Below are 23512 nucleotides of genomic sequence, written 5' to 3'. Positions count from 1 at the left end.
TGGCTTATTTATCTAGCTGAAAAGGTACATGAACAAAACTTGTTGGATACTGCTCCCAGCAAGACTAATTACATTGCTGTAGCAACAACAGCAATATCTGACTGCATGGGGCAAGAAAACAGTAGCCCAAAAGAGGCCCGCCCATATGGTATTATTCAGCTGAAAAGGTACAAGGGTAGATCCTTTTGCATTTGAACTATTACACGTTGTGGTGTACTAAAACACTAATGACAGTAACTTTGTCCTGCATAGGGGCCCAAACAGTAGCCCTAAGAATGGGCCATGCGGTACAACCAGCTGTTGGCTAATTTATCTAGCTGAAAAGGTACATGAACAAAACTTGTTGGATACTGCTCCCAGCAAGACTAGTAATTACATTGCTGTAGCAACAACAGCAATATCTGACTGCATGGGGCAAGAAAACAGTAGCCCAAAAGAGGCCCCGCCCACGTGGTATTATTCAGCTGAAAAGGTACAAGGGTAGATCCTTTTGCATTTGAACTATTACACATTGGGGTATACTCAAACACTAATGACAGTAACTTTGTCCTTCATAGGGGCCCAAACAGTAACCCTAAAGATAGGCCCTTCGGCCCAACCAGTGGTTAGCTAATTTTTCTAGCTGAACAGGTACATAAACAAAACTTGTTGAATACTGCTCCCAGCAAGACTAATTACTTTGATGTAGCAATAACAGCAATATGTGCCTGCATTGGGCCCAAGACAGTGGCCCAAAAGGGTAGATCCCTTTGCATTTGAACTAATACACATTGGGGTATACTAAAATACTAATGACAGTATCTTTGTCCTGCATAGGGGCCCAAACAGTAGCTCTAAAAATAGGCCCTGCTGCCTTATCAGTCTTTGACTGATTTAGTAGAAGGTACATAAATTCAACTTGTTGGAGACTGGCCCTAGCAATATTTGTTATATTATTATAGCAATAACAGCAATATTTGCTTGCATGGGGCTCCAGACAGTGGTCCCGAAAGGCCCGTTTGGTGTTATTCAGTCAAAGTAGTACAATGGTGAATCTTTCAGCATTGATGCTGATACATTTAGGTTTACCCAAGTAGGTCTACCAATTACACCAACTTCGTTCTGCACTGGGGCCCAGACAATATAGCCCAACATGGCCCCTCCTTTCATGTTTATTGTATCTTGCCACGATTGGACGAGCAGTGAGAGAAAACAGAAATAATATAATTACAGGAGGTTTATGATTTATTGGACCTGGTTAACATCGTTATTTGTCTTCTTCGTTAGAACTCCAGTGTAACGTACCTTATAAGTGGATTACGAGGCAATTCAAAACTGTGAATGCCATACCTGAACGCTATGATAGGTGCACTTTTTGAAATATAATTTAATATACTTTGTGTAGCCAGAATTGTATCTTTCAGAATGACCTAAAACATTGCATTGGCCCTAATTAACTGGTCTTAAGTTGGTCTCCATCGTTGTAGCATTGTACTGATATACTTTGATTCAAATTGCTCAATCATTGATCGTAATGATTTATCAGTGATAATCACATGAAGGCATGTTAACATCGTCACTTGCTGAAATAACATATTTACATTTTTGGTTAAAATGATAACATATAGTAACATCCATAATACATGTACACTAGGATAATGTACCGTAAACAGTCAATATGACACCATTTTGTATATCTTAGGCAACATTGATTTGCTTTATAAGATCAAACGTACAGCCACCTGCTTACTCCCATGCATGCTATTTCACTAATATTTGTATAATTTTGATAACATAAAGTTTAGCACACAGGATTATAACGAAGGAGTGTTACTAGATGCCCATAGATAGGAACAAAAGTTACGAATTCATGTACAGAAAAGTAAGAAGTACTGTAAGTCAGTGGAATTTTCTGAAATGTAAGCTGTTGGCATTATTGTTGTCCATTGTCACAGCAGAACATGGAAAATACAGCAGTTGACTTAGCGAGTAATATTTTGCAGTAATTTTTTTGCCAAACAATATTACATGTTAGGGTCAACCAAGAAAAGGCCAAATATTAAAACTACATCAATGTTCAACAGCCTCACAGGTTCTGGGTTACAGGTTTTGTACATGTCAAGCAGATGAAATGTTGCTCCAGGGTATGGTGGAAGTTTTGTTTTTAACCACTGCAAACAGATGGGTTTTATTACATAATAACTATGAAATCCATAAGTTCTTGTCAATAGAGAATGTTACCTTTCTGCCCGTTCTATTGTGTTGATGTATGTCACAGTATAATGATTATTTACGACATAGAAAGCGCTGGCCTGGTGAATGTTTTCCTAAAAACAAAATAATCGATCTAGACAAGAAATTCTCAACTAGGCCTAACGTTAAGCTAGTTCAACTGTTTAATTTCATATATTTCATAATGAATAAACTGACCGTATAATTCAACACAAAGTTACACTATGCTGGACTAGATTTTCCGTCCACTCGTTCGTTGACATACATGTGAACGTACGTACGTATATGTGGGATATGATATACGTACGTAGGCCTAGGCCCTATATGTTCCGAGAGGCGCGGTTGCTATGGAAGTACGAAGAATGTTGATTAACTGTCCATGTAAATATTTGTGTTCATGTTAATCTATAATCTTTCTTATTGATTCCATTTCCATGTTTGATGCATTTTTTATACTGATAGCCGTAAAATTATTTTGAATATTCGTGATCATTTGGGCGTTTTTTTTATTATTTTGCACATGTGCATTGTTGTTTTGGTAGTTAATAAACTAATTCTACGGGTAACACTTTTATCAAATCTGCTAAAAAATGTTTGTATTTTTTGCCTTTTTATCGACAAATATCATAAGGTATGAATGAACAGAGTTAATCAACGGTCAGCGTGGGTTTATCTATAGGATAATGCACGATCGGGGGTTAATTAGACTACCGTGATTAAACACAGATACTTTTATAATAACGCAAGCGATGCACGAGGGCGTAGCCCGAGTGCATCCAGCTTGGCCCTAATTATAAATACTACCCGAAAATCCTCAAAATATGAATAAAATAATATTGTTTTGGAAAAGGGAAGCTTGTCAATTGAAAGGGATGGGATATAGTTATTTATGGCAATTGCTAGAAATGTGGAAACCAGCAGATGTAATTATTTTTGTGAAGGTACCCCCTTAACTAGAATTTTATAGCTAAACTAATGAGTATTTGAGAAACAGAAGAATTTGTAGTCACCACGATTTGATCATTTAATTGTTATCCACCGTCTTGCCCCATGCAGGCAGATATGCTGTCATTACTGCAGCAATAGAGTTAGTCTTGCTCGAAGCGGTATCTAAGACGTTTTGTTTATGTACCTGTTCAGGTACGGAAATAAGCTAACAGCTGGTTGGGCTGCAGGGCCTATCTTTAAGGTTACTGTTTGCGCATATATGCAGGACAAAGTTACTGTCATTAGTGTTTTAGTACACCCCAATGTGTAATAGTTCAAATGCAAAAGAATTCACCCTTGTACCTTTTCAGCTGAATAATACCACGTGGGCGGGGCCTCTTTTGGGCTACTGTTTTCTTGCCCCATGCAGTCAGATATTGCTGTTGTTGCTACAGCAATGTAATTAGTCTTGCTGGGAGCAGTATCCAACAAGTTTTGTTCATGTACCTTTTCAGCTAGATAAATTAGCCAACAGCTGGTTGTACCGCATGGCCCATTCTTAGGGCTACTGTTTGGGCCCCTATGCAGGACAAAGTTACTGTCATTAGTGTTTTAGTACACCACAACGTGTAATAGTTCAAATGCAAAAGGATCTACCCTTGTACCTTTTCAGCTGAATAATACCATATGGGCGGGCCTCGTTTGGGCTACTGTCTGGGGCCCCATGCAGTCAGATATTGCTGTTGTTGCTACAGCAATGTAATTAGTCTTGCTGGGAGCAGTATCCAACAAGTTTTGTTCATGTACCTTTTCAGCTAGATAAATTAGCCAACAGCTGGTTGTACCGCATGGCCCATTCTTAGGGCTACTGTTTGGGCCCCTATGCAGGACAAAGTTACTGTCATTAGTGTTTTAGTACACCACAACGTGTAATAGTTCAAATGCAAAAGGATCTACCCTTGTACCTTTTCAGCTGAATAATACCATATGGGCGGGCCTCTTTTGGGCTACTGTCTGGGGCCCGGTGCAGTCAGATATTGCTGTTGTTGCTACAGCAATGTAATTACTAGTCTTGCTGGGAGCAGTATCCAACAAGTTTTGTTCATGTACCTTTTCAGCTAGATAAATTAGCCAACAGCTGGTTGTACCGCATGGCCCATTCTTAGGGCTACTGTTTGGGCCCCTATGCAGGACAAAGTTACTGTCATTAGTGTTTTAGTACACCACAACGTGTAATAGTTCAAATGCAAAAGGATCTACCCTTGTACCTTTTCAGCTGAATAATACCATATGGGCGGGCCTCTTTTGGGCTACTGTTTTCTTGCCCCATGCAGTCAGATATTGCTGTTGTTGCTACAGCAATGTAATTAGTCTTGCTGGGAGCAGTATCCAACAAGTTTTGTTCATGTACCTTTTCAGCTAGATAAATAAGCCAACAGCTGGTTGTACCGCATGGCCCATTCTTAGGGCTACTGTTTGGGCCCTTATGCAGGACAAAGTTACTGTCATTAGTGTTTTAGTACACCCCAATGTGTAATAGTTCAAATGCAAAAGAATTCACCCTTGTACCTTTTCAGCTGAATAATACCATATGGGCGGGCCCCTTTTGGGCTACTGTCTGGGGCCCCATGCAGTCAGATATTGCTGTCATTGCCACCATGATGCAAGGTACCCTCCTGGGTATAAAACCCACAAACTTGCGTGCTTGTACCTCTTCAGCTAAATAAAAGCATATTTTGCCCCCTTATTTTGTGACCCCCTCACCTACCATGCAGGGTGTGCCCCGGCAGCAACACATTTTATTGAAGCTTGGTCACCTACCAACACAATCAGGCCACCAAACCTTTTGTACCTCTTCAGCTGAATAAACCTTCTGGGCTCCTGGACTAAATGTTTACCACAAGTGAACAAAAGGTTAGAATGTTCACATAGTGTCTAACACAAAGTGAACATGAGTTAAGAATGTGAACACACGTTCTAAAATGTGAACACAAGGTTGTCATTCCTATGCCCCACCTGCCCCGCTGATGATTACGGGTGCATTCTATAGAAGAGAAAATAAGCATGTTGAAACCAAACTAAATGACCCAGTAGGCCCTTAGCCCCCAAACTGTAAGGCCGCCATTCTATAAGTTATATATGGCAAAAGGCATTTTCTGATATAAGCGCCATCTACCTAACTCATAATCATGGGTTTTGAAGTGTGAATTATTTTACATACACCTATTTACTCTATCAACCACAATGCTGAATGGGAGACTCACATCTCCGCCGTATGAAGCCAGAGAGGGACATCCTCTGCATGTTCGTACTTCAATCATGTTCTCTCCCTCTGGAGCAATAACGTAGATATTATAAAAAGAAACAGGAGCAAGCGATTATTCAACACAAAATAAATGCATGCTTATCTCCCTAAAACGGATTTCCCCACCATTCCATTACTTTGGTTTTTAAATGTTCCCTCCCACCTTCTTGGTTCCATATTCTTTTCAATTGAATCACTCGAAAACTCGAAAACTCTAATGGTGACATCTACAACGGTATTCACTAAGTGCCTCTCTGTGTCCGAGCTAACTAAATCTGTCTCATGATATGCGTGTTTCAGGTAACTGCAGTCTCGACAATCCCGGACAAAGATGGCTCGAGCCATTCCAAGAGCTCTATACCTGTTACAAAATTATGTCCATAAATGAGTTATCATTGTTGCGGTAGAGTATAAATTATAAAAACATGGGGGAAAAACAGACAAAGTCGATTGAAACTCCAAAGAATTTTATCTAATATCTAAAAGGACAGAAACTTCACGAAATGTGACAATGTCAATTTGATTGCATATTGAATGGAGAGATACACATTATTACATAGGCTGGTTAAAGAAATGTTTCAAATCTTTCAAATTTTAGTCATCACGTTCCCAATGTTTAAAGATATCGGCTGAAATAATTGAAACCACTTTCCTTTTCGTTTTAATTTCTTGCGAAAATGGAACTGTCAGAAAAGTTTCAAGTTTTCCAGTCCACAAAACAATACAAAAAGAAAAAATAGAGAAAAGCAATTCAAATATATTGGTAATTTTATTCACTTTAGTTTACCTATTTCTATCATGCCATCGGCATCTCCCTTAGTTGGCGATAAAGCGATCAATACCTCTCCGTCAGTCTGTTTATCAAAAATTGGTTAAAATGCTACAAAATACATGCAAAATGGTCCCGACTATTCTATGAATGTCCATGTGTGCACGGTTTACAATGTGATTTTTGACTATTTATATTTAATTTCTAATTCTCCTGTGATTGAGGGAAAAAAACATGCAGTCCACTTCTTAAAGTACAGTTTAACTAGAGTAAAATACTTGTTTACATACATTTTGGACGTAAGATAATGACTTTAGAGGAGGTTATTGGGTGTGTGGAGGAGGGGGGGGGGAGGCTACAAAACAAGAATGTTACCAGTTTTTAGGCTAGGGTAGATCCGAGTGCTGAAGTATAGGAGACAGTTAAATGAGAAGTGGTGTAAATTACTTTTTACGTACATATTAAAGCTTTTAACAGATCAAACTTATTCAAGGAGCACTTTTTCTTGTCTAATCATGATCTCCCAGATCAAAAGCAAAGAATTCTTTATTTGTCCGGAAGATTAAGTAAGAGATGAATAAGAGATGATAGCGTTGTTCAGCCTTAATATTAGTATTAATATTCCAACAATTGGAAAATATCTTCGGCACATCAGAAGTGCCTATTGCATGTAAAAAAGGAGGAGGAGCACACATGATTATATTCCTACGTGAGCCTCGCTGCACTGTTACTGCAACCCCCTCCCCAACCTCTGTATCTTTATACTTTTGACAGTATGCCTTGTAATAATTCTCAAGAGTAAATATAATGCACCCCAACATCTAAAGATATAAACAGAAAGGGTAAAGGGAGAAAATTTACCTCTTGCTTGTGAGAAGTAGTAGTATTTGAACACAAACCAGTAATAAATGTTACTGGCTGAATGGATTCCACTTTCAAAGAATGCAAATCTTATTTCGGGCAGAGAGCCTTGCCATGACATAAACTCAAGGGAGCCAACTTTTCCTACTCTGATTGCTCCACTTCTAGACGAGATCCAGAACTCGACGTAATTGTCAGAATCCAATATGTCAATAGTATCTACCTCAACAAGAATACTTCCTCCATATTTGATAATGGATTCCATATTACTTTCGGCACCGATTTCAGTAAAAAAAAAAGAAGAAAAAAGGAGAGTTACTGATAAGTTTAGTGAACAGATTGAACTCTAGTTGATTCAGGCTTGCAGTTCTCATCAGATTGTTTTTCAATTGTAAAAATTTCTCACAGTTTGATTTTTTTTAAAACTTGATTATTAAAATTTTAATGTTCCTCTATAATCCCATTGTTAAATTTGATACAGTTCACTTGCTATTAACTCATTAAAAGTTCATTTAATAACTCAAATAAACTTTTGTTATTATCTTTTCCTTCTTGTTCTTTTGCAATATGAGTAACACTGTTATAAGCAGTGATGAGAATTTCATCATCAAATGGAACCTTTAATTTATTGCTCACTGAATTTTATACTTTTTTAAATGAATACTTTTTGTTTTAAATGGGTGATAAATATAAAAAAGAGGACATCTCTGTACAAATAGTTGTCATCTTACTCTGAGCAAGAAGTTAAGATTTGACAAAACTACCAACCCCACAGCCCCCCCCCCCTTAAAAAATTGTTGATTTAAGCTCAAGGTATTCACTTCTTACTCCAAAGCTGACCTACTATATATACCATACCGATTTCATAATGAGCTCCGCTTAATGATGAAGACTCAGAAAGAATCATGACACCGGATGCTGCATCTTTGATCGCAAAGTTTAACTGTCTTTCGTCGGGTCCTAGTTCTGGTGTACCCACGCTGTGTGAGTTCATGTTGGTCTGGAAGAATGTACGCAGTATGGTACCTGAAGAAATACAACGGGAAAAAGTCGATAACATTTTCTTTAACACCCCTATTTTTGTTTCTTTAAACGTTTATTTCTCTTGATTTCTCTCAAACCTAATATTTATTATTATTATTACACCAGTACTTATAGAGCGCAATATTCCGAGGCTCAATGCGCTGAAAAAAAACAAGTAAACTATACAACAATTAACCATAGACTTCCTTGAAGTAATGCGTTTTCAACAAAGACTTAAAGGTAGAAACAGAACATGCATTCCGAATGTTTGACGGGAGTTTGTTCCACAGTTCAGGAGCAGTGTGACTGAAGGCATGGTTTCCAATTCTCTTGCTGGAAGGTTTCGACGCCAGAATAGACTTGTCAGATGATGAACGAAGTGTGCGACGCGGTTGGTACTGAGTGATGAGGTCACGTAAGTAGGCCGGTGACGACTGGTGAAGGCAGTGGAGACAAACGTCAGGAATCGGAATCTAACCCTGTAGTCACACGGAATCCAGTGCAGATTCGCCAGAACTGGTGAGATGTGATCAGGAGGACTCACCCTTGCAATAATGCGAGCCGCTCTATTTTGGACCACTTGTAGCCTACGGATTTGGTGTGCAGGGACACCTGTGAGTAAACTGCAACAGTAGTCCATTCGAGATACTACTAGACTTTGTACTGCTGTCTTGCAGGCTTCTGTAGTAAGGTACTTGCGGACCTTCCCTATATTGCGGAGATGGAAGTTGCATGATTTGATGACACTCGATATTTGATTGGCCATTGAGAGATGTTCATCGAGAATAACCCCGAGTGCTCTCACACACTGAGATGGTCTGATGAAATATCCATCGATATTGAGTAATAACCACCGTGACGTAACAGGTGACGGGGGGATGGGACATTTAGTAATTCAGTTTTATCACTGTTAAGTTTGAGATTATTGACAGTTAGCCAGTTACTGATGTCCATGATGCAGTTGTGCACTCTGTCCACAGCTGCTTCAGAGCTCAACGAGTCGGTTGGATCATACTCTGTGTACAACCGTATATCATCGGCGTAACGGTGGTAGGATAATCCATGGCGCTTGATGATGAATGAATTTATCATCATGTTCCAGTGACTACAAGGCCATATTAAAAATCAGTATTTAGTCTGAGCAGTGGTGTAGCCACGGGGGCGTGGGGCGACAGCCCCCTACGAAAGCCCCCAGTCGCCCTCCCACTGGGATTTTGGGTGTCGAAAAAAATTACATGTGTGAAAAATATATCATTGGTCTGAATGGTCTCGAATCTCCATGATGACCATTCATGAACGACCCCTTGACCGCGGACCGGCAGTAGGCTATAGTTGCTGAAAAACCTGACGAGAAGACATCTTCAGTAGTCGCACTGCACTGAAAACGCATGTTAACGGCCGTCGAATTATATAATTCCTGCTCTAATAAATAAAGGCGCGTAGCCAAGGGGGGGGGGGGCGAAGGGGGCGACCGCCCCCTTCCCCTTGAGCATATTTTTTTGCTGATTCTTTACAAAAAATAAAAAAACGTTAAGGTGTTTTCCATTGCGTCACTTGCCAAATATTTTATCGTTAAAAAAACGTTGATAGGAATAATGGTTGAATAATTTTAATGAAAAAACATGTTGTTCAAACTAAAGACGTTATAATTAAAAACTGTGTAATAGCCAGCTATGACCTAGTTTACCAAGAGCTATTACCAAGCTACGACTGCTATAGAGGTATCTGTCCAGCACGTTCTATTTTATATTGTGAGATTGTCATGTAAGTAGGTCGATCTACACTAAAGCTTACACTTTGTAACACATTTATTGACTATGAAGTGCTTTCATAGCCAATAAATATCCTCAAATTCTGTAAGTTGTATTAGGTATATTGAATATCATATTTATATATATACATATATATTTATATATGGGTGTGTGGGTGTGTGTGTATGTGAGAGAGCAAAAATGTGTTGCGAACTCCTCCTACATCGTATACAACTCCGTTCAACTACAAACTAACCGTGTGAACAAATTGCATTCTTTTTTAGCCAAAATTAGGATGCCAAGAGTAAAGTCTTGAAGGAGTGCAGATCTATAATTCAATGGGTTGCCCTCTTTGTGTTTTCGTGTATTCGTTTTGATTTGTTTAATGTTAAATGTTTTCTTCAAATTTGGTAGGAAGTTACCCGTGCTAGGAACTTCACAATGGAAGACCAAAGGTCAATTGCTGGGACAACGGTGACTTTTTGCTATGAGTACTATTATTTATGATGGTGTTATGCGATGAATATTTTATATATATGTTGTTCTGTAACACGGCAATGAGTAGGCCTATGTTAAAATGGGTCTGATTCAAATTTAATAAAAGAAAAAGAGCTCACCAATCTGTAATTAATCTTAAACATACAATTTACTACAGGCCCATATGCAGCCTCCGTAGGGTGAGGGGGAAATGACAGTTTTTTGTGCCCATTCGAAATTCAGAGAAATTTAATTTGATTTACGCATATAGTGATATTATTTTGCATTACGCAATATAGGCTCTACCTTCTGTTACGCTGTCCGTTCAGGTCGGCAGGCCTTGTGTTTAGCCTTCTCTCTATATGTAAAATACGCAACATAGGCTATTCCTTCTGTTACGCTGTCCATTTAGGTTGGTAGCTAAATAATGTTAGGGGCACACCATTTAGTTATAGGCTGTCCGCAGGAGGGGTTTAAGTGTCCCCTTTGAGAATGGTTTGTTTCGGTAAGAGGGCTAAGATTCAAAATGGTGCTATTTATATTAACTTTATGTTGTTTTGAACGTGGTTGATACATACGACTGTGTGTGTGTGTGTATTATAACCTATTGGCCAATTTGAAGAAAGTTTGTTAGTTGGGATGTGGGTCGGAAAGAGACAAGTTTCCCACCCCAGTGGTCACGACCTTGTATATATTAAACATATCAAATATTTTACAACTATATAATAGTATGTGTGTACAGGTACACGCAAGTCTCTCATGGCTCTATATAACAGTGATCCAAAAGGCGATGTTGTGATTTCATTAAAGAAAACAATTAAGTTTCAAATGACGCACTGAACGTTGACTAAAAGAATCAATTACTGAATCAAAGCTAAGTTGTTAACTTTAGTGTCATTCTATGCTTATAGTTTTGCTAGTGTGGAAAGCCTTCTGTGAAGCTGATCACACTTTGCTATAAAAGCAAGTAGCCTATAATAAAGTGCTTCGAAATTAGTTGATGACAAAGTACACATTTCTATATGTGAAGTATTTCGAGTTATCACCATTAACCCATTCCATAACGTAGGATTCGCGGAGGGGAAATTAAGATTTAAAAACTGACCAGAAATCACCTGTTCCTTATGGACCATATACTACGATTTTGCCAAAATGACCACAAAAAAATCTATCATACCTAATTGGTTAAGAAGAACTTGCCTTTGAAAATATAATAATCAAAACCGTTGTCCATTGTTTCTTTCGTGCATGACTTTTGTCAATTTAATTCATTAAGGCGATAACAGCTTAGTGCTCTACTGTCAATATATCGCACTTCACCTTTGGAGTTATCATTTACATAAATCGATATTATTTTCTCTGTTATAAATATCGAGGTTTTTCCTTCTATATAGCACTTTTCATCTTTTCACTTTGGCTCTTGATATGAAAATCTATAACCAGATATACTAGCCACATCTCATTCTAAGAGTCACGTGTTCCCACCTCAGGGAACCCCTTGTCTTCCATCCCTTAATTAGCTCATCCCATTTATTTACCAAGTAATTAAGTTGAAGTTTAGTCACTGAAATAAATACTTTTTTTGCAGCTTCATACTTGTAGCCCAACATTACCTTGACAAACGACATGCAAATTGATGTCATCCCTTATGGAAAAGTTAAACCGTCAACCTGTTGAGAATTTCTTGTAAATACAGTATCAACTTTCATCAAATTGACAATTCACCTACTCAACGTTTTTGTGGCAAAATGATCAAATGATTGTTTATCAAATGTCATTTATTTAACAATTTGCAGTAAAATTATAAAATTGGCATTTGGTATATTTCAACAGTTCAACATTTTGCAACAAACTGACTCATTACTCTCATCTGAATGTCTATATTTCATCATTTTATTGCAAAATGATGGACTACAGCAAAATTGCAGAGCCTAGATCTCAACACTTTAATGGCACCTTAGCGTTTCCATAAATCCTGAATATTTCGTGGAATATTCGTGATATATTATGAGAATAACCACATTGTATTGTAGCAGTTTGAAATTTGATTTGTAAGGACGTTCCAATTTACGTCAACCCTGTAATGTACGTACCAGCACATTGGTTGTATTGTCTACACTCAGGTAAGTAATGCACCAATCAACGATACTTAGCTAGGTGCCTATAACCAGGGAGTTTTTCCATAACAACTCCCTGCTATAACATAGTTCAATCAGGGAGCTTGTCTAACAGCACCCTGCATAAATGACCGTACTCGGCGCATTGCGCAATTATAACGGAAATCCCGGTTCTTATTTATAGACTATAAGCTTATTGACGTGTTCATCGATCCCACCCACCTACCTATCATATGCAGCATTCAGCATGTATATTTGTGCATGATATATGTTAAACGAATAACGACGTTGATAAATTTAGGCTACTTCAAGATATGAAGATCGTTCTCCTTCTTTCTAAGGCTCTCTTTCATCCTCTTGGTCACTGTAACTGCCATTAGCTTCGTGGTCTATATTTGAACTGCTGGAAATACACAGATCGCTTTTAATTTCTAAGTTAGGGAGTTTTCAGATACACTACTTTTCACCAAAGGCACCGTTTGTACGAACGCATCAATTTGGTGAATGACGTAATGCGGAATCGTTGTCAGAGCTGAATGTAGTACCGGGAAGCTTATAGGCTTCGTAGAACTGTCCGATTGTAAACGTTAGAGTAGCCTACATTGCGAACATTCTTCGCATTGGAACTGGACAGCGCAATGTAAACGACGAAGAGTCTGCTGTTCAAACTTATCTTATGTTACACAAAGATCACGAAATCACCGATGCACTACGATTTCTTTAAACCATATCTTGTTCATAGTAATCTTAATACAGAGGGAGAGATCGCATCAACCTAAATTCCTCCCCAACGGAGGGCGGGTACAGGACAGGCAACAGCTACAACAACAAATAATTGCAGAGGTAAAAGATTACGAACTTAAACAAAGGTTAAAACTTCATTGTAGCCGTTTTTCTTCAACACAGTGGGTAAGATTTAGCAATTACGGTAACTGTACTTTATAGGTCTACGAGAGTTGCCTAGCCAACATGAACTTTCATCCGTGCATAAAACTCATGATAGGACGGGAACCGTGGGTCTTTATCAAGTTACATCCTAAACGAAAAGAAGACAACGTTAAGAAAAGAAGACAGCAATTAGGTTATCATAATTTCAAAAACATTTACAAGTTGCAGAGTGTGCCTTGACTGTTGTTTTATTTCCATTGATTTATTATGTACATAGATCTAGATAAAACTAGTGGGATATCTGATCAAAACAGGGTGTTACTGGAGCCAATTATTGTTACTTTGCATATACATGTAAATGTTTTATAAACCATAGTGTACCATATGTACAAACACTTAAACCACTAAACCAGAAAAGTGGGACCACCAACTTACAACTATACGCCCATACTTGTGGTTGCTCTGCAGTTATATGCCAAAGTGTGGTTTAAAGGTACGCTGTATCGGCCCTAATTATGCTAGATATTCAAATATGGTCACTTTAATCAAAATTCTTAAACTATTTTTTATTATCACGCTGGAGGAAGTTTACCAAACTATTCAATCATCTTGAATGTTCATTTACAATGTCTGAGCACAATTTGAAGGGTTAAGACCAGAATTTATGGCTATACACACTACTTTTATTCTTGTAAATATTTTATTTGTCCAGACAGAGTGACATTAACTAAACTTGAACTGTCCCTCATGTTGTGGACAACCTGTACAATTAGAACAGCTGGAGAATTTTCCTGTTACCATAATCCAGTTATAGGAATGCTGTGGAGACTTGTTCCTAAGACAGGACAATAATCATTTGACCTCTTGGCACATCTTGCAACGTTGAACGTATACCTTGTAACATCCACGTTGATAGTTGCCAATAGAAACTAGACATACTATTTTGTGTGGTTTTAACTCTGCCAAGATGAGCACCATCAAAGAAATAAGAAAATTCATGATCAAGGAAATATCATCTTTTTTTGCAAGAAAAAACTGGGCTGCAGAATTGGTAGTTATAGCTGAAGTGCCACTGAAATTTAATTACAATCTATATCAGTGTCTGAAAATAGAATATTCCCATTATTGTACATACTACATGGCCACTTCATTGGTCAAGATTGGTTTATTAAGTTTTCTTTCCGCAGTGAGGTTGGCATGTAGAGAATATGATACACCTAAAATAGGTACTATCAGGCATTCAATATCTCAGCAACCACAATGAATCTGAATTTGTTACATACAGTATAAAGTACCACTTTCCTATGGCAGTAGGCTAGGCTATAGTCCATTAATTGCATTTTTATATTGTCGCATGCATGCAGCTAAGACTGTCTTTGTAAGCTTTAGTGATATGATTTTGTTATACTTGTTAACTTCTATGATAGGCAGAGCCATGAAAGGTGAAAATTTATGATATTTTCACAAATGTGTTATGACAATTGGGTAAACAAAACGGAAAAAATAGATCCTAACAACTTTGTTCATGCACTAGCAACTTTGCTCAAGCATTCAACTGATTGTAATGTACTATAAGCAATTGTTGAATTTTTGGGAATGAGTTTATTTTACAACTAACCAAACGTGGTAAAGAATATAATTTTTGCACCAATCAGGCCTAGAGATTTTATTAACTGTGGAATATTACATGATGTCAAATTGCGAATAGCCATTTATCATTCGAATAATTGCAACTTACACATCCACACGTTGACTAATTATTTTCCTTAGGTTTGCATTATTATAGAAAATGGACGTTAAAGAAGGTTTCTGCTGGCGTTGCAGTAAAGCATTACGTCGGAGTCCTGTCAACTGTGATTCGTGTGGTATTGCAGAATATTGTACTAACCAATGCAGAGAAAATGATGCAGTTCGTCACAAAAGCGTTGAATGCCCAAACTGGTCTGTCAAAAGTTGTGCATGTTGTCAGAAGGTTGGCGCTAAAAGTGAGGTATGTGTATAAGCTTCTTTTATTTGTAAAGATAGCGTGATTCATTGCTGCAGGGTTTCAGTGCCTTTATTGCCACGTTTAGATTCATGTTGTTCAGGTCAAAGATCGATGGGAGGTAACAAAAGGTATCAGAAGCCATTACGGAAATTTCGTAAATACCAATGAGACAATATGGTCGAATACCTCTCAGCCCATGTAGTAAACCATACTCTTAAAGTACATATCTTATTAATTGATACAATATGCTCAAGCTCTCTTTGAGTTGCCTCGTGACAAGTATTAAGGATTGTTTTGATAAGATATGTATGAATCAGTTAGGAAATGAATATAAAAACTGAGCATTTTAATTTAGCACATATGGAAACGTTGTCGTATTTGCTATTCGGTACCACTGAGGGGCCCTTAACTACGTGGTTTGTTGTGTCATTTGTGGGGTAACCGACTCTTTCCTGCAATTATAGCGTTGTTTTACTTTGGGGTACCAAGATTATGTATATGGAGACATTTATCTTTGCAGCAACACTAAATACATCAACTTCGTTAAGTTTTCTTGTCGGACTGAGGTTTACAAAATAAAATATAAAGTCGTTTATCAAAGGATAATATCCTTATCTTACTCACAACGCTCTTACTTAGCCAAAACGAATGTAATTGATGTGGGGCAAACGGTTTTAGATAAGATATTTTGTAATATTTACAACCATATGAAAAGTGCCGATTGTTTCAGTAGTTTTATCGGACTCGACATCCCTTTTTACGAAAGCCAATTGACAGATCGCTATGTATTACCTGATTGATATGCAACCTTTGTCACATGACCAAGGTCGTAATTTTGTGTGTAGTGTTTGTTTAATTATATAAGTATTTGAAGACTTTAATTGTAAACAGTCAAACTAATCAATCATATGATTCATCTCTTGTAAACTAGAAAACAATATTCTGCGAAAAATTACAATTTTATGGTTTTGCTGACTACGACGATGGTACTCTGTCGTGGGGAATACCATAATGTGCCACAATAAACACGCTTTGTACATTTCGCACGTACGTACGTAATGCAGTGTACCCTTTGTCGTACTTAGGCTAGCATTCTTACATACGATCGTACGGCGATTTTGCAGTACACATACTGTTGGTATGGGGGTTAAACAGTAGTGCAAATCACTGAAAATATAAACAATTTCACACGGTAACTGACCTACTGTTCCAGACTATTTGGTATAGAAAGGTAGCAGTTGGTCCAGGCGATGAATTCTGCTTCGTATATCTTATACGGTGCTAATGTAGCCTAGTCTATCAGTACTATGCGTATCTATAACATCAGACTTAGTAATAGTGTATGACTAGGATGGTGGTCACCATATTGTACATTGATGTAAGTTAAGTGGAACACGGAAAGAATTAGCAATAAGGGCGCTTGTCTGTAAATGTCGAACTGTGACGAGCAATGGATATAAGCATAAAACACAGTGTCTGTAGTAACGTGATCCTACACCCCCCACCCCACCCTCCCCCTTAACGCTAAGGGAACGTCTTTGTATGAATCATAATCTGTGATGTACATATCGCGCAATGTTCCATGTAATGATACAAATGAAACCAGCAAACTTCAAAACTGTTAGCATATTCAGTATGGAATTAAACTTACCCAACGACCTGACAATCACCTAATTTGAAACATTTATATGGGAAATTTTCCTTTTTGTGACATTTTCAAATGGGGACTACATATCCTATGGTATCGTTGCGGACCAAATTTCCAATGATATTAGTTTGGCTGGACAATCTTTCCTTAGAAAGTATGGTCCGGCCGGACACTTTTTAATGCTACACCGGAAATAGAGTCTACAAATAGAAAGCCTGGGATGCGTGTACCTATATACTAGTTACATGTGGATGCAGCTAGTAGAAATAAGTGCGACACTTGGGTGGCTGAGGTTGCTATGTTGATCAATCAGCGCTCAAAATCTGGAGTTGTTTAATCTACTGTTAGTCGCTAGGCAAGGTTGTTTTTCGCGCTAAGATTATATGAGCCTAACATATGACATGATTCAGTGTTCCATATCTTCTAAACGGAGCTGTAGTGTAATTCTCGTTCTCATATTTAGTAATTACAATCAACACGGACATAACAGAATGAATGGTTATTTCATTTACAAATAATTAATGAAGTATTGATTCTTTTCTTACATAGTGTTCTGGCTGTTACTCTGTTTGGTATTGCAACATAGAATGTCAACGAAGAGATTGGACGAAACATAAACCAGTGTGTCGAAAATGGCAGAAGATCGTTAAACAAGTAGCATCCAGACCGATAACGTCTATGGGTGACTACCCATTCTATTTCAGTAATTCTTTTCCAAACGATCTCTTGAACCTACAAAGAAACGAAATGAAAAGCGGACAGAGTGTCCTAAAAAACTTTAGCATTTTGTTGCCAGCTTGTGGTGATTTGCGTCACGTGATGAAAACTGTCCAATCACTGCCAGGCGAATTTAATGGTAGTCTCAGATTTGTCTTGAACGATCTCGATCCTTTCCCTATGGCACGAAATGTCCTTCTACTCTTCCTGATTAGTTCCTGTGAAGCAGAGGAGGTTTCAAATGTTTCTACAATATGGTTGTCATTTCAACTCCCTCGTAAAGATTACTTGCTACTCCAGGAGACTCTTTCAAAGCTCATTAAGATGAATTCTTTACATTTGAAAATGGAGTCTGGAGGAATGATTGACGTCAATGAGCAATCATATAAAGCAATGCGTGAGGTTTGGGACGGATGGAGAAGGTATTCCTGCCAAATTGGGACTGAGTCCTGCGCTAACATTTTTGAGGAGAGAAAGGCCATATTTGATTCTGATCCAATGGTCAGCGTCGGTATACAGAGTCTATTGCATGACGTGCCACAACAACATTCCTCCTCAGTAAAAAAGTGGTTTGATGATGGTGTTATACTACCCGAAGCACACGCGGAGAATACGGTGACGCACTACAACCCGACGTTCACTGGCAGGGGACGGGAATCTTTACTAACTACAGCCATGAGGCTGCCGTCAAGTTACGACTTTACCTACTGCATTAGATCTGATTGTATTCCTTTTCAAATGTGGGACTATTTGGATATGGTTCAATTCAAAACGTATGACTCTATTAGTGCAATGTGTCACGTATTTAATACTCACTTAGTTGCCAAATCTCGGACAATGATTCGAAATCAACGACTTTCATTCTTCATCAGTACAACTGAATACTCACTCATAGGATCTGTCATCAATCGCCCTGAATATGAAGGAGGCTTTGACAGAATATTTGCTTCAAACTTAATTGACTATGTCAGAGTAGGAAACGTTCTCGAAGCACTAGAACCGTTCCTTAGTATGACAAATCCACATGCTGCTCTCTTTACAGAAACATTTAATTGGTATGTTGGTATCGATGATGCGGTTTGGCCAACAGACGAAATGACCGTAATAACTGTAACATTGAGAGGAATGATAGATTGCAACGTAAGCATAAGTGATCTAAATTCTCGAAACTCTAGTTGTTTTCACGAGTACTACAACAACACTGCGTTCTTCATCAACTATTTGAGGGGTGACAAGTACGCTGAAGCAGAGGGCAAGGGAAAACTTCCTAAAATCTCGGATGTCAGTAATCGTCGAGGGTTGCTTATGCGGGACTTCCGAAAGGGGAGGAATCTTGTTGTCCCGTTTAACCGACGAGTGGCTGTTCGCACAGTGAATATGCTGAAGGGAGATGTCAGAACACTAGAATGGTATCGAGCAGTCACTGAATAAACAAGGAAACATGGATACTTGTGAAATGTAAATGATTGACTGGCTGTTGGGGAGACTTTCAAATAGCTAACATGACTGTAATGAAAGAAAGTTGACCAAGACTCCAAGAGTTCACCATTGAGTACAAGCTGTCCAAGTATGTCTGTATGCATCAGTATACGTGAATCACCTCAAATGTTACGAACAAAATGTGTAATTGCGTATCAGGTTGTGTCAAAAGGAAGTGTTATCGGTTCCATGAACGTATAGCTGTAGCGATTGATATTCCAATTTCTTCTTATTATCAACTTTCTGCCATTCGTTAGAGCTCGTAAAATAGGCTAAGCAGTTTAAGCTCAAATTTGTTCAACGCATTATATTCCTTTTAATTACTCAGTGCTTTGCATTTGTTAAATTCAGTCTATTTTATTAGATGAGTTTCCGACTCCATTTTAGCCATTATCTTACATAACAAAACGGGGACGGGTGAGACAACGATTCCTTGAAATTTGTTCTCTTTGAAGTCAAAAGCAAACTAGAGCACCAACTGCAGTTTGGGTCAGGTAAAAGGCCCAGGTGGGTGCTAAATTTCTAAATTTTCTCCTCAAAATTTCGACTATCCCCCTACTCTTCTTGAACTTGTTAGGACTTTTTCTTGATTTCTTTTCATACCAAAAGATTTTTTTTTGAAGTCTCTGTCTCGAAATTTCGACGATTTTATGTCAAACCTTCGACTACTTTCAACTTACTATTTTCGGGAAGTTGTGAACATTATGTCTGTAAAATTTGACTCGTTCCTCAATATTACAACCTATTTATCATTTTTAGTTTAATCTTTTCATTACTTTCATCTTTTCTTATCTTAAAACATTGTCCTCCAGTGTTATGATATATTATTATATGTTGATATTTATTGATATAAATGCATGTGTTTATTGCTTTCAAATTGTTGTTGTTTAAGCTCATATTAAAGTGACAGTGTTCACTTTCATCTCAAATAGACATCGATATATAGTTGACTGTTAAGTAGTTGTTACTTGCAAAACTGTAAATCGCCTAACAGTTAGTAGTTACAGTTGAATAAAATTTGGTATCCATTCGTAGTTACACGAAATAGGTATAGCCGATTTATGAATTGATTGCAATAAAAGTATATCATGAGCTAAAAAGGAACCTTTTGACAGTAGAAAACGTTTCTTTAAAGGAATTCTAAAGACGTGAATTAACGTTTTGAAAAATACCACTTAAAAATCTCAAAAAAAAAAAAAAACGATTTGAACGAACTGCTTAAATTACATGTTAGCTTCGGCGTCGCGGCTGCTTGTATTCTAACGTAAAATACAATAAAAAACTAACAGTAAATATGATGTTACTTTAACATACTAAATCATGATTCAGTTTCATGGGAGGATTCACATTAATGTCCAACTTGGTCATAGAGCTATGTATCTACATTCAATCACAGGGCGCTGTTTATGTGCATTTGGATGCGGACATGTGGGTTTAATGAAAGTGGCGCGTATATATGAATTAGTAGTCTGGCGATATTCGTCACCCCCTTTGCGATCTGAAGATACTCGGTGTAGAGATTCCTGTCCCGATAGTGCATAGGCCTACTTCAGTTATGTATATAGTTTATCGTGTTTAGTTTTTAGGATAAACTTATTCACGTTGTTCATTGTTGTTGTTGATATGTTTAATATTAATGTAATTTGCTTTCAATATTTCGCTGGTGATGTGATGGTACCTTTTTAACTTCATTTCGGGTAAATACTTATTATTTCGGGAAACTGACTTTATGAATTATGAACAAACGTGAGAATGGGCAAAGAAGCCAGTGTTTGTACCTTTGATTCCCTGACTGGTTCAGAACCTTTTGTTGTAAATTTTGTTTGTCCAGTTCTAATTTTTATGTTTATGTTTATGTTTCAGTTTCTATGTTGCTGTTGTAATCTCATACCTACGTGTAATAATATACTGGGGGCGAGGTTTCTTACCACCATTGGCAATTTTTTTCAGAAGAATGATTTAAACGTCTACCCTCCTCGGACCAACGGTGGCACTGTGAACTTAACTTTTTAGGGCAGTTTGAATCTTTGGTTTTGATATGGTGTGTTTTGATATGGTGTGTTTTGATATGGTGTGTTTTGATATGGTGTGGCCTTCCTCTTTGGAATGGATCATAAAGTGATAGGCTACGTGTGTGTAAGTATACATGAACAAGGACGTGTGTCTTAAATTCCTCTTCAACTCTTATTTGGTAAATGTATGCCTGGGTTATATTCGCTAAAGCACCGCTTCTAGCCCAGGGACGGCAGGGCCGACACCCCCCAACCCCCCCCCCCCCCTCAATAACAAAAAAAACTTCGAACATGTATAAATATACACAATACTTTACTTGCATCGTACTAGATACCGCATTGAACTGAATGCCTCGCTTCAATTCCCATAGGCCTACTTAGAAATTCACCTCTAACCGTCAAAATGAGTTTCCCAAACACCCCAAAGTCCGTCGAAGTTTTGACTTCTTTCCTCAACATCTCAATAGTTAGTCGAGATTTTGCTGAAACACCGAGATCATTCAACAGTATATTTGGACTATTCGTTACCATACATGCTGCAGACTACCGTTGTTTTCTGCTTTTGATAATAATATTTCTACATTTTATTTCATTATTACATTCAATATTTTTCAAGAACGTTTTCAAAAACATCTTTTCTAAAATGACAAATATGCTGTTTATTACAAGAATTTTATGTCGTCATCATTCTTAGTGACATTCTACTATTGAAATGAACTCGATATTTTCTGGTACCTGATAGCAAGTAGCTTAAAGAAAGGCAATATATATCCAATGATATTAATACCTTTGACGAGTACGGTGACTATTTAACGAATTACAAAATATTCGAGTGCTTAGAACAAAATTAACAATTATAATGAGTATACGTTGTCCAATGGTGCAAAGATTAAGTTAATTTACAAATTTCAACTCTGGAAATTCGGGTAATATAGTCAAGAATGTAGGAAATGTAGGCACATGCACGTTTGTCCGCACTGCCTGTTTCCAGATAACATATCTACTTGTATACAGAAAGGAAAAGCAGTATAGAAAAACGTGATAGTCTGTCACTAGTAATTTATTTTGAGCTAATCCATTGTTTTATTGACACCTATCTGGGGGTTGTAGAATCGTCACAATTATTATGGATATTTCAAAACCTATCAACAGATGTGGGTAACATGCTGACTGGGAAGAAAGTGTGCGAGGTCAAATGGTACTTCTATATAATGCAAATATGTATCAATCTCATTGATAAATGATATGTATATTTCCCGGTTTGCATTCTCATAATGTATAAACTCGGAGATACTGCAAATGCTAATTGTTTCATCATCTGAAGGTATCAACGCCTGATCATACTGTGTTGGATCTGAGGAGGAAGGCGTTGGGTGTGGGGTGTTGGTTGGGTGTGGGAGGGGGGGGGACGTATGGTGTGGGTGGGTGGGTGGGTCGAACGGGTTTGGTTAGGAGAAGAATGTTAATCTGTTTCGTCTAATTACTTGATCTGATCTGCTGATCGACAATTTGAAAGAGAGTAAGTCTAAAAGAAGAGGAGGAACCATTACAAATAGTTCTCGTGTTTATTTTCTTCTAAGAATGACTTTTTTTAGAGTGGACTGGACTATTTATGATGAAGAAGGCCGGACGAAATTTACAGTAACATGTTTGATATTTTATTCATTCATAATTATTAACGAATAACAAAAACTTGACTTGACTCAGATGGTCCTTGTACCGATCAATGTCATTGATATATTCGTTAGTACAGGGTTCAATCGGGCGGGGGGGGGGGGGGGGCGTCACACATTCAATTGCAGATTTGAAGAAGCAAACCGCAAAATTATCTCAAAAAGTTCTTATAACATGGACGCTCTTATATTCTATACCGCAAATTCCAACATTGATTTTTTCCCACAAAACGGCACCCTTTAATTAATATTATTATTTCTTAATTTTTTCTTACAGTTCTTTACGTTTCAAATACTATAAGGACATTATTCATTACCAAAAATGTAATTAATTTATTTATTGAATGAGGCTACATGATTTTCGTTTCAACAAAACTGAAGGAACATGTGTCTCATGCTCCATCATGGCTCCCATTTATCCTGACTATTTAGCAAACTATGCTCTATTTTCGGTAATAGTTGACCGTAGGTAGTTGCTTAGACACATGACTTAAAGTGACCAAATTGTACAAAAAAGAATACCCAAACAATAGGGAAAGTTTGCATGATTTTTCAATATATATATTATTTCGCACAGACTCATCAATTCGAGAGTCAATATTCATTTCCGCAGTTACATTTTACGTGGAACAGTTTTGTAAATATTCAATACCAAGGAACCACAACA

The 23512-nt window shown here is 37.7% G+C and overlaps 2 protein-coding genes across 2 annotated transcripts in view; one reads left to right on the top strand and one right to left on the bottom strand.

The window, feature by feature from the left end:
* The window catches only part of LOC139967293 (uncharacterized), a 62248-nt gene extending 54160 nt beyond the window's left edge, over positions 1–8088 (bottom strand). Inside the window, exons 1-3 of the mRNA XM_071970938.1 lie at positions 7932–8088; positions 7074–7342; positions 5403–5470 (exon numbers count right to left, since the gene is read on the bottom strand). Coding sequence (XP_071827039.1) covers positions 5403–5470; positions 7074–7338 — 333 coding nt within the window. The 5' untranslated portion in view covers positions 7339–7342; positions 7932–8088. The remainder of the gene's footprint in view (positions 1–5402; positions 5471–7073; positions 7343–7931) is intronic.
* A 4561-nt stretch (positions 8089–12649) lies between these two features.
* Positions 12650–21437, top strand: LOC139967287 (uncharacterized). The gene is made up of 3 exons (XM_071970911.1): positions 12650–13284; positions 15100–15319; positions 17514–21437. The coding sequence occupies exons 2-3, from the start codon at positions 15119–15121 to the stop codon at positions 19110–19112; spliced, it is 1800 nt and encodes a 599-aa protein (XP_071827012.1). The 5' UTR covers positions 12650–13284; positions 15100–15118; the 3' UTR covers positions 19113–21437.
* Positions 21438–23512: the final 2075 nt, after the last annotated feature.

This window comes from Apostichopus japonicus, chromosome 5 (genome assembly GCF_037975245.1).
Source record: "Apostichopus japonicus isolate 1M-3 chromosome 5, ASM3797524v1, whole genome shotgun sequence".
Classification (NCBI taxonomy): domain Eukaryota; kingdom Metazoa; phylum Echinodermata; class Holothuroidea; order Aspidochirotida; family Stichopodidae; genus Apostichopus; species Apostichopus japonicus.
This window is presented reverse-complemented; position numbering and strand designations above follow the sequence as displayed.

Bases quoted from the DNA above. Each gene is read 5' to 3' on its own strand.
- LOC139967287 (XM_071970911.1), top strand. From the start codon at position 15,119: ATGGACGTTAAAGAAGGTTTCTGCTGGCGTTGCAGTAAAGCATTACGT. The intron at 15,320-17,513 runs GTATGTGTATAA...TTTCTTACATAG, and splicing joins AGGTTGGCGCTAAAAGTGAG to TGTTCTGGCTGTTACTCTGT.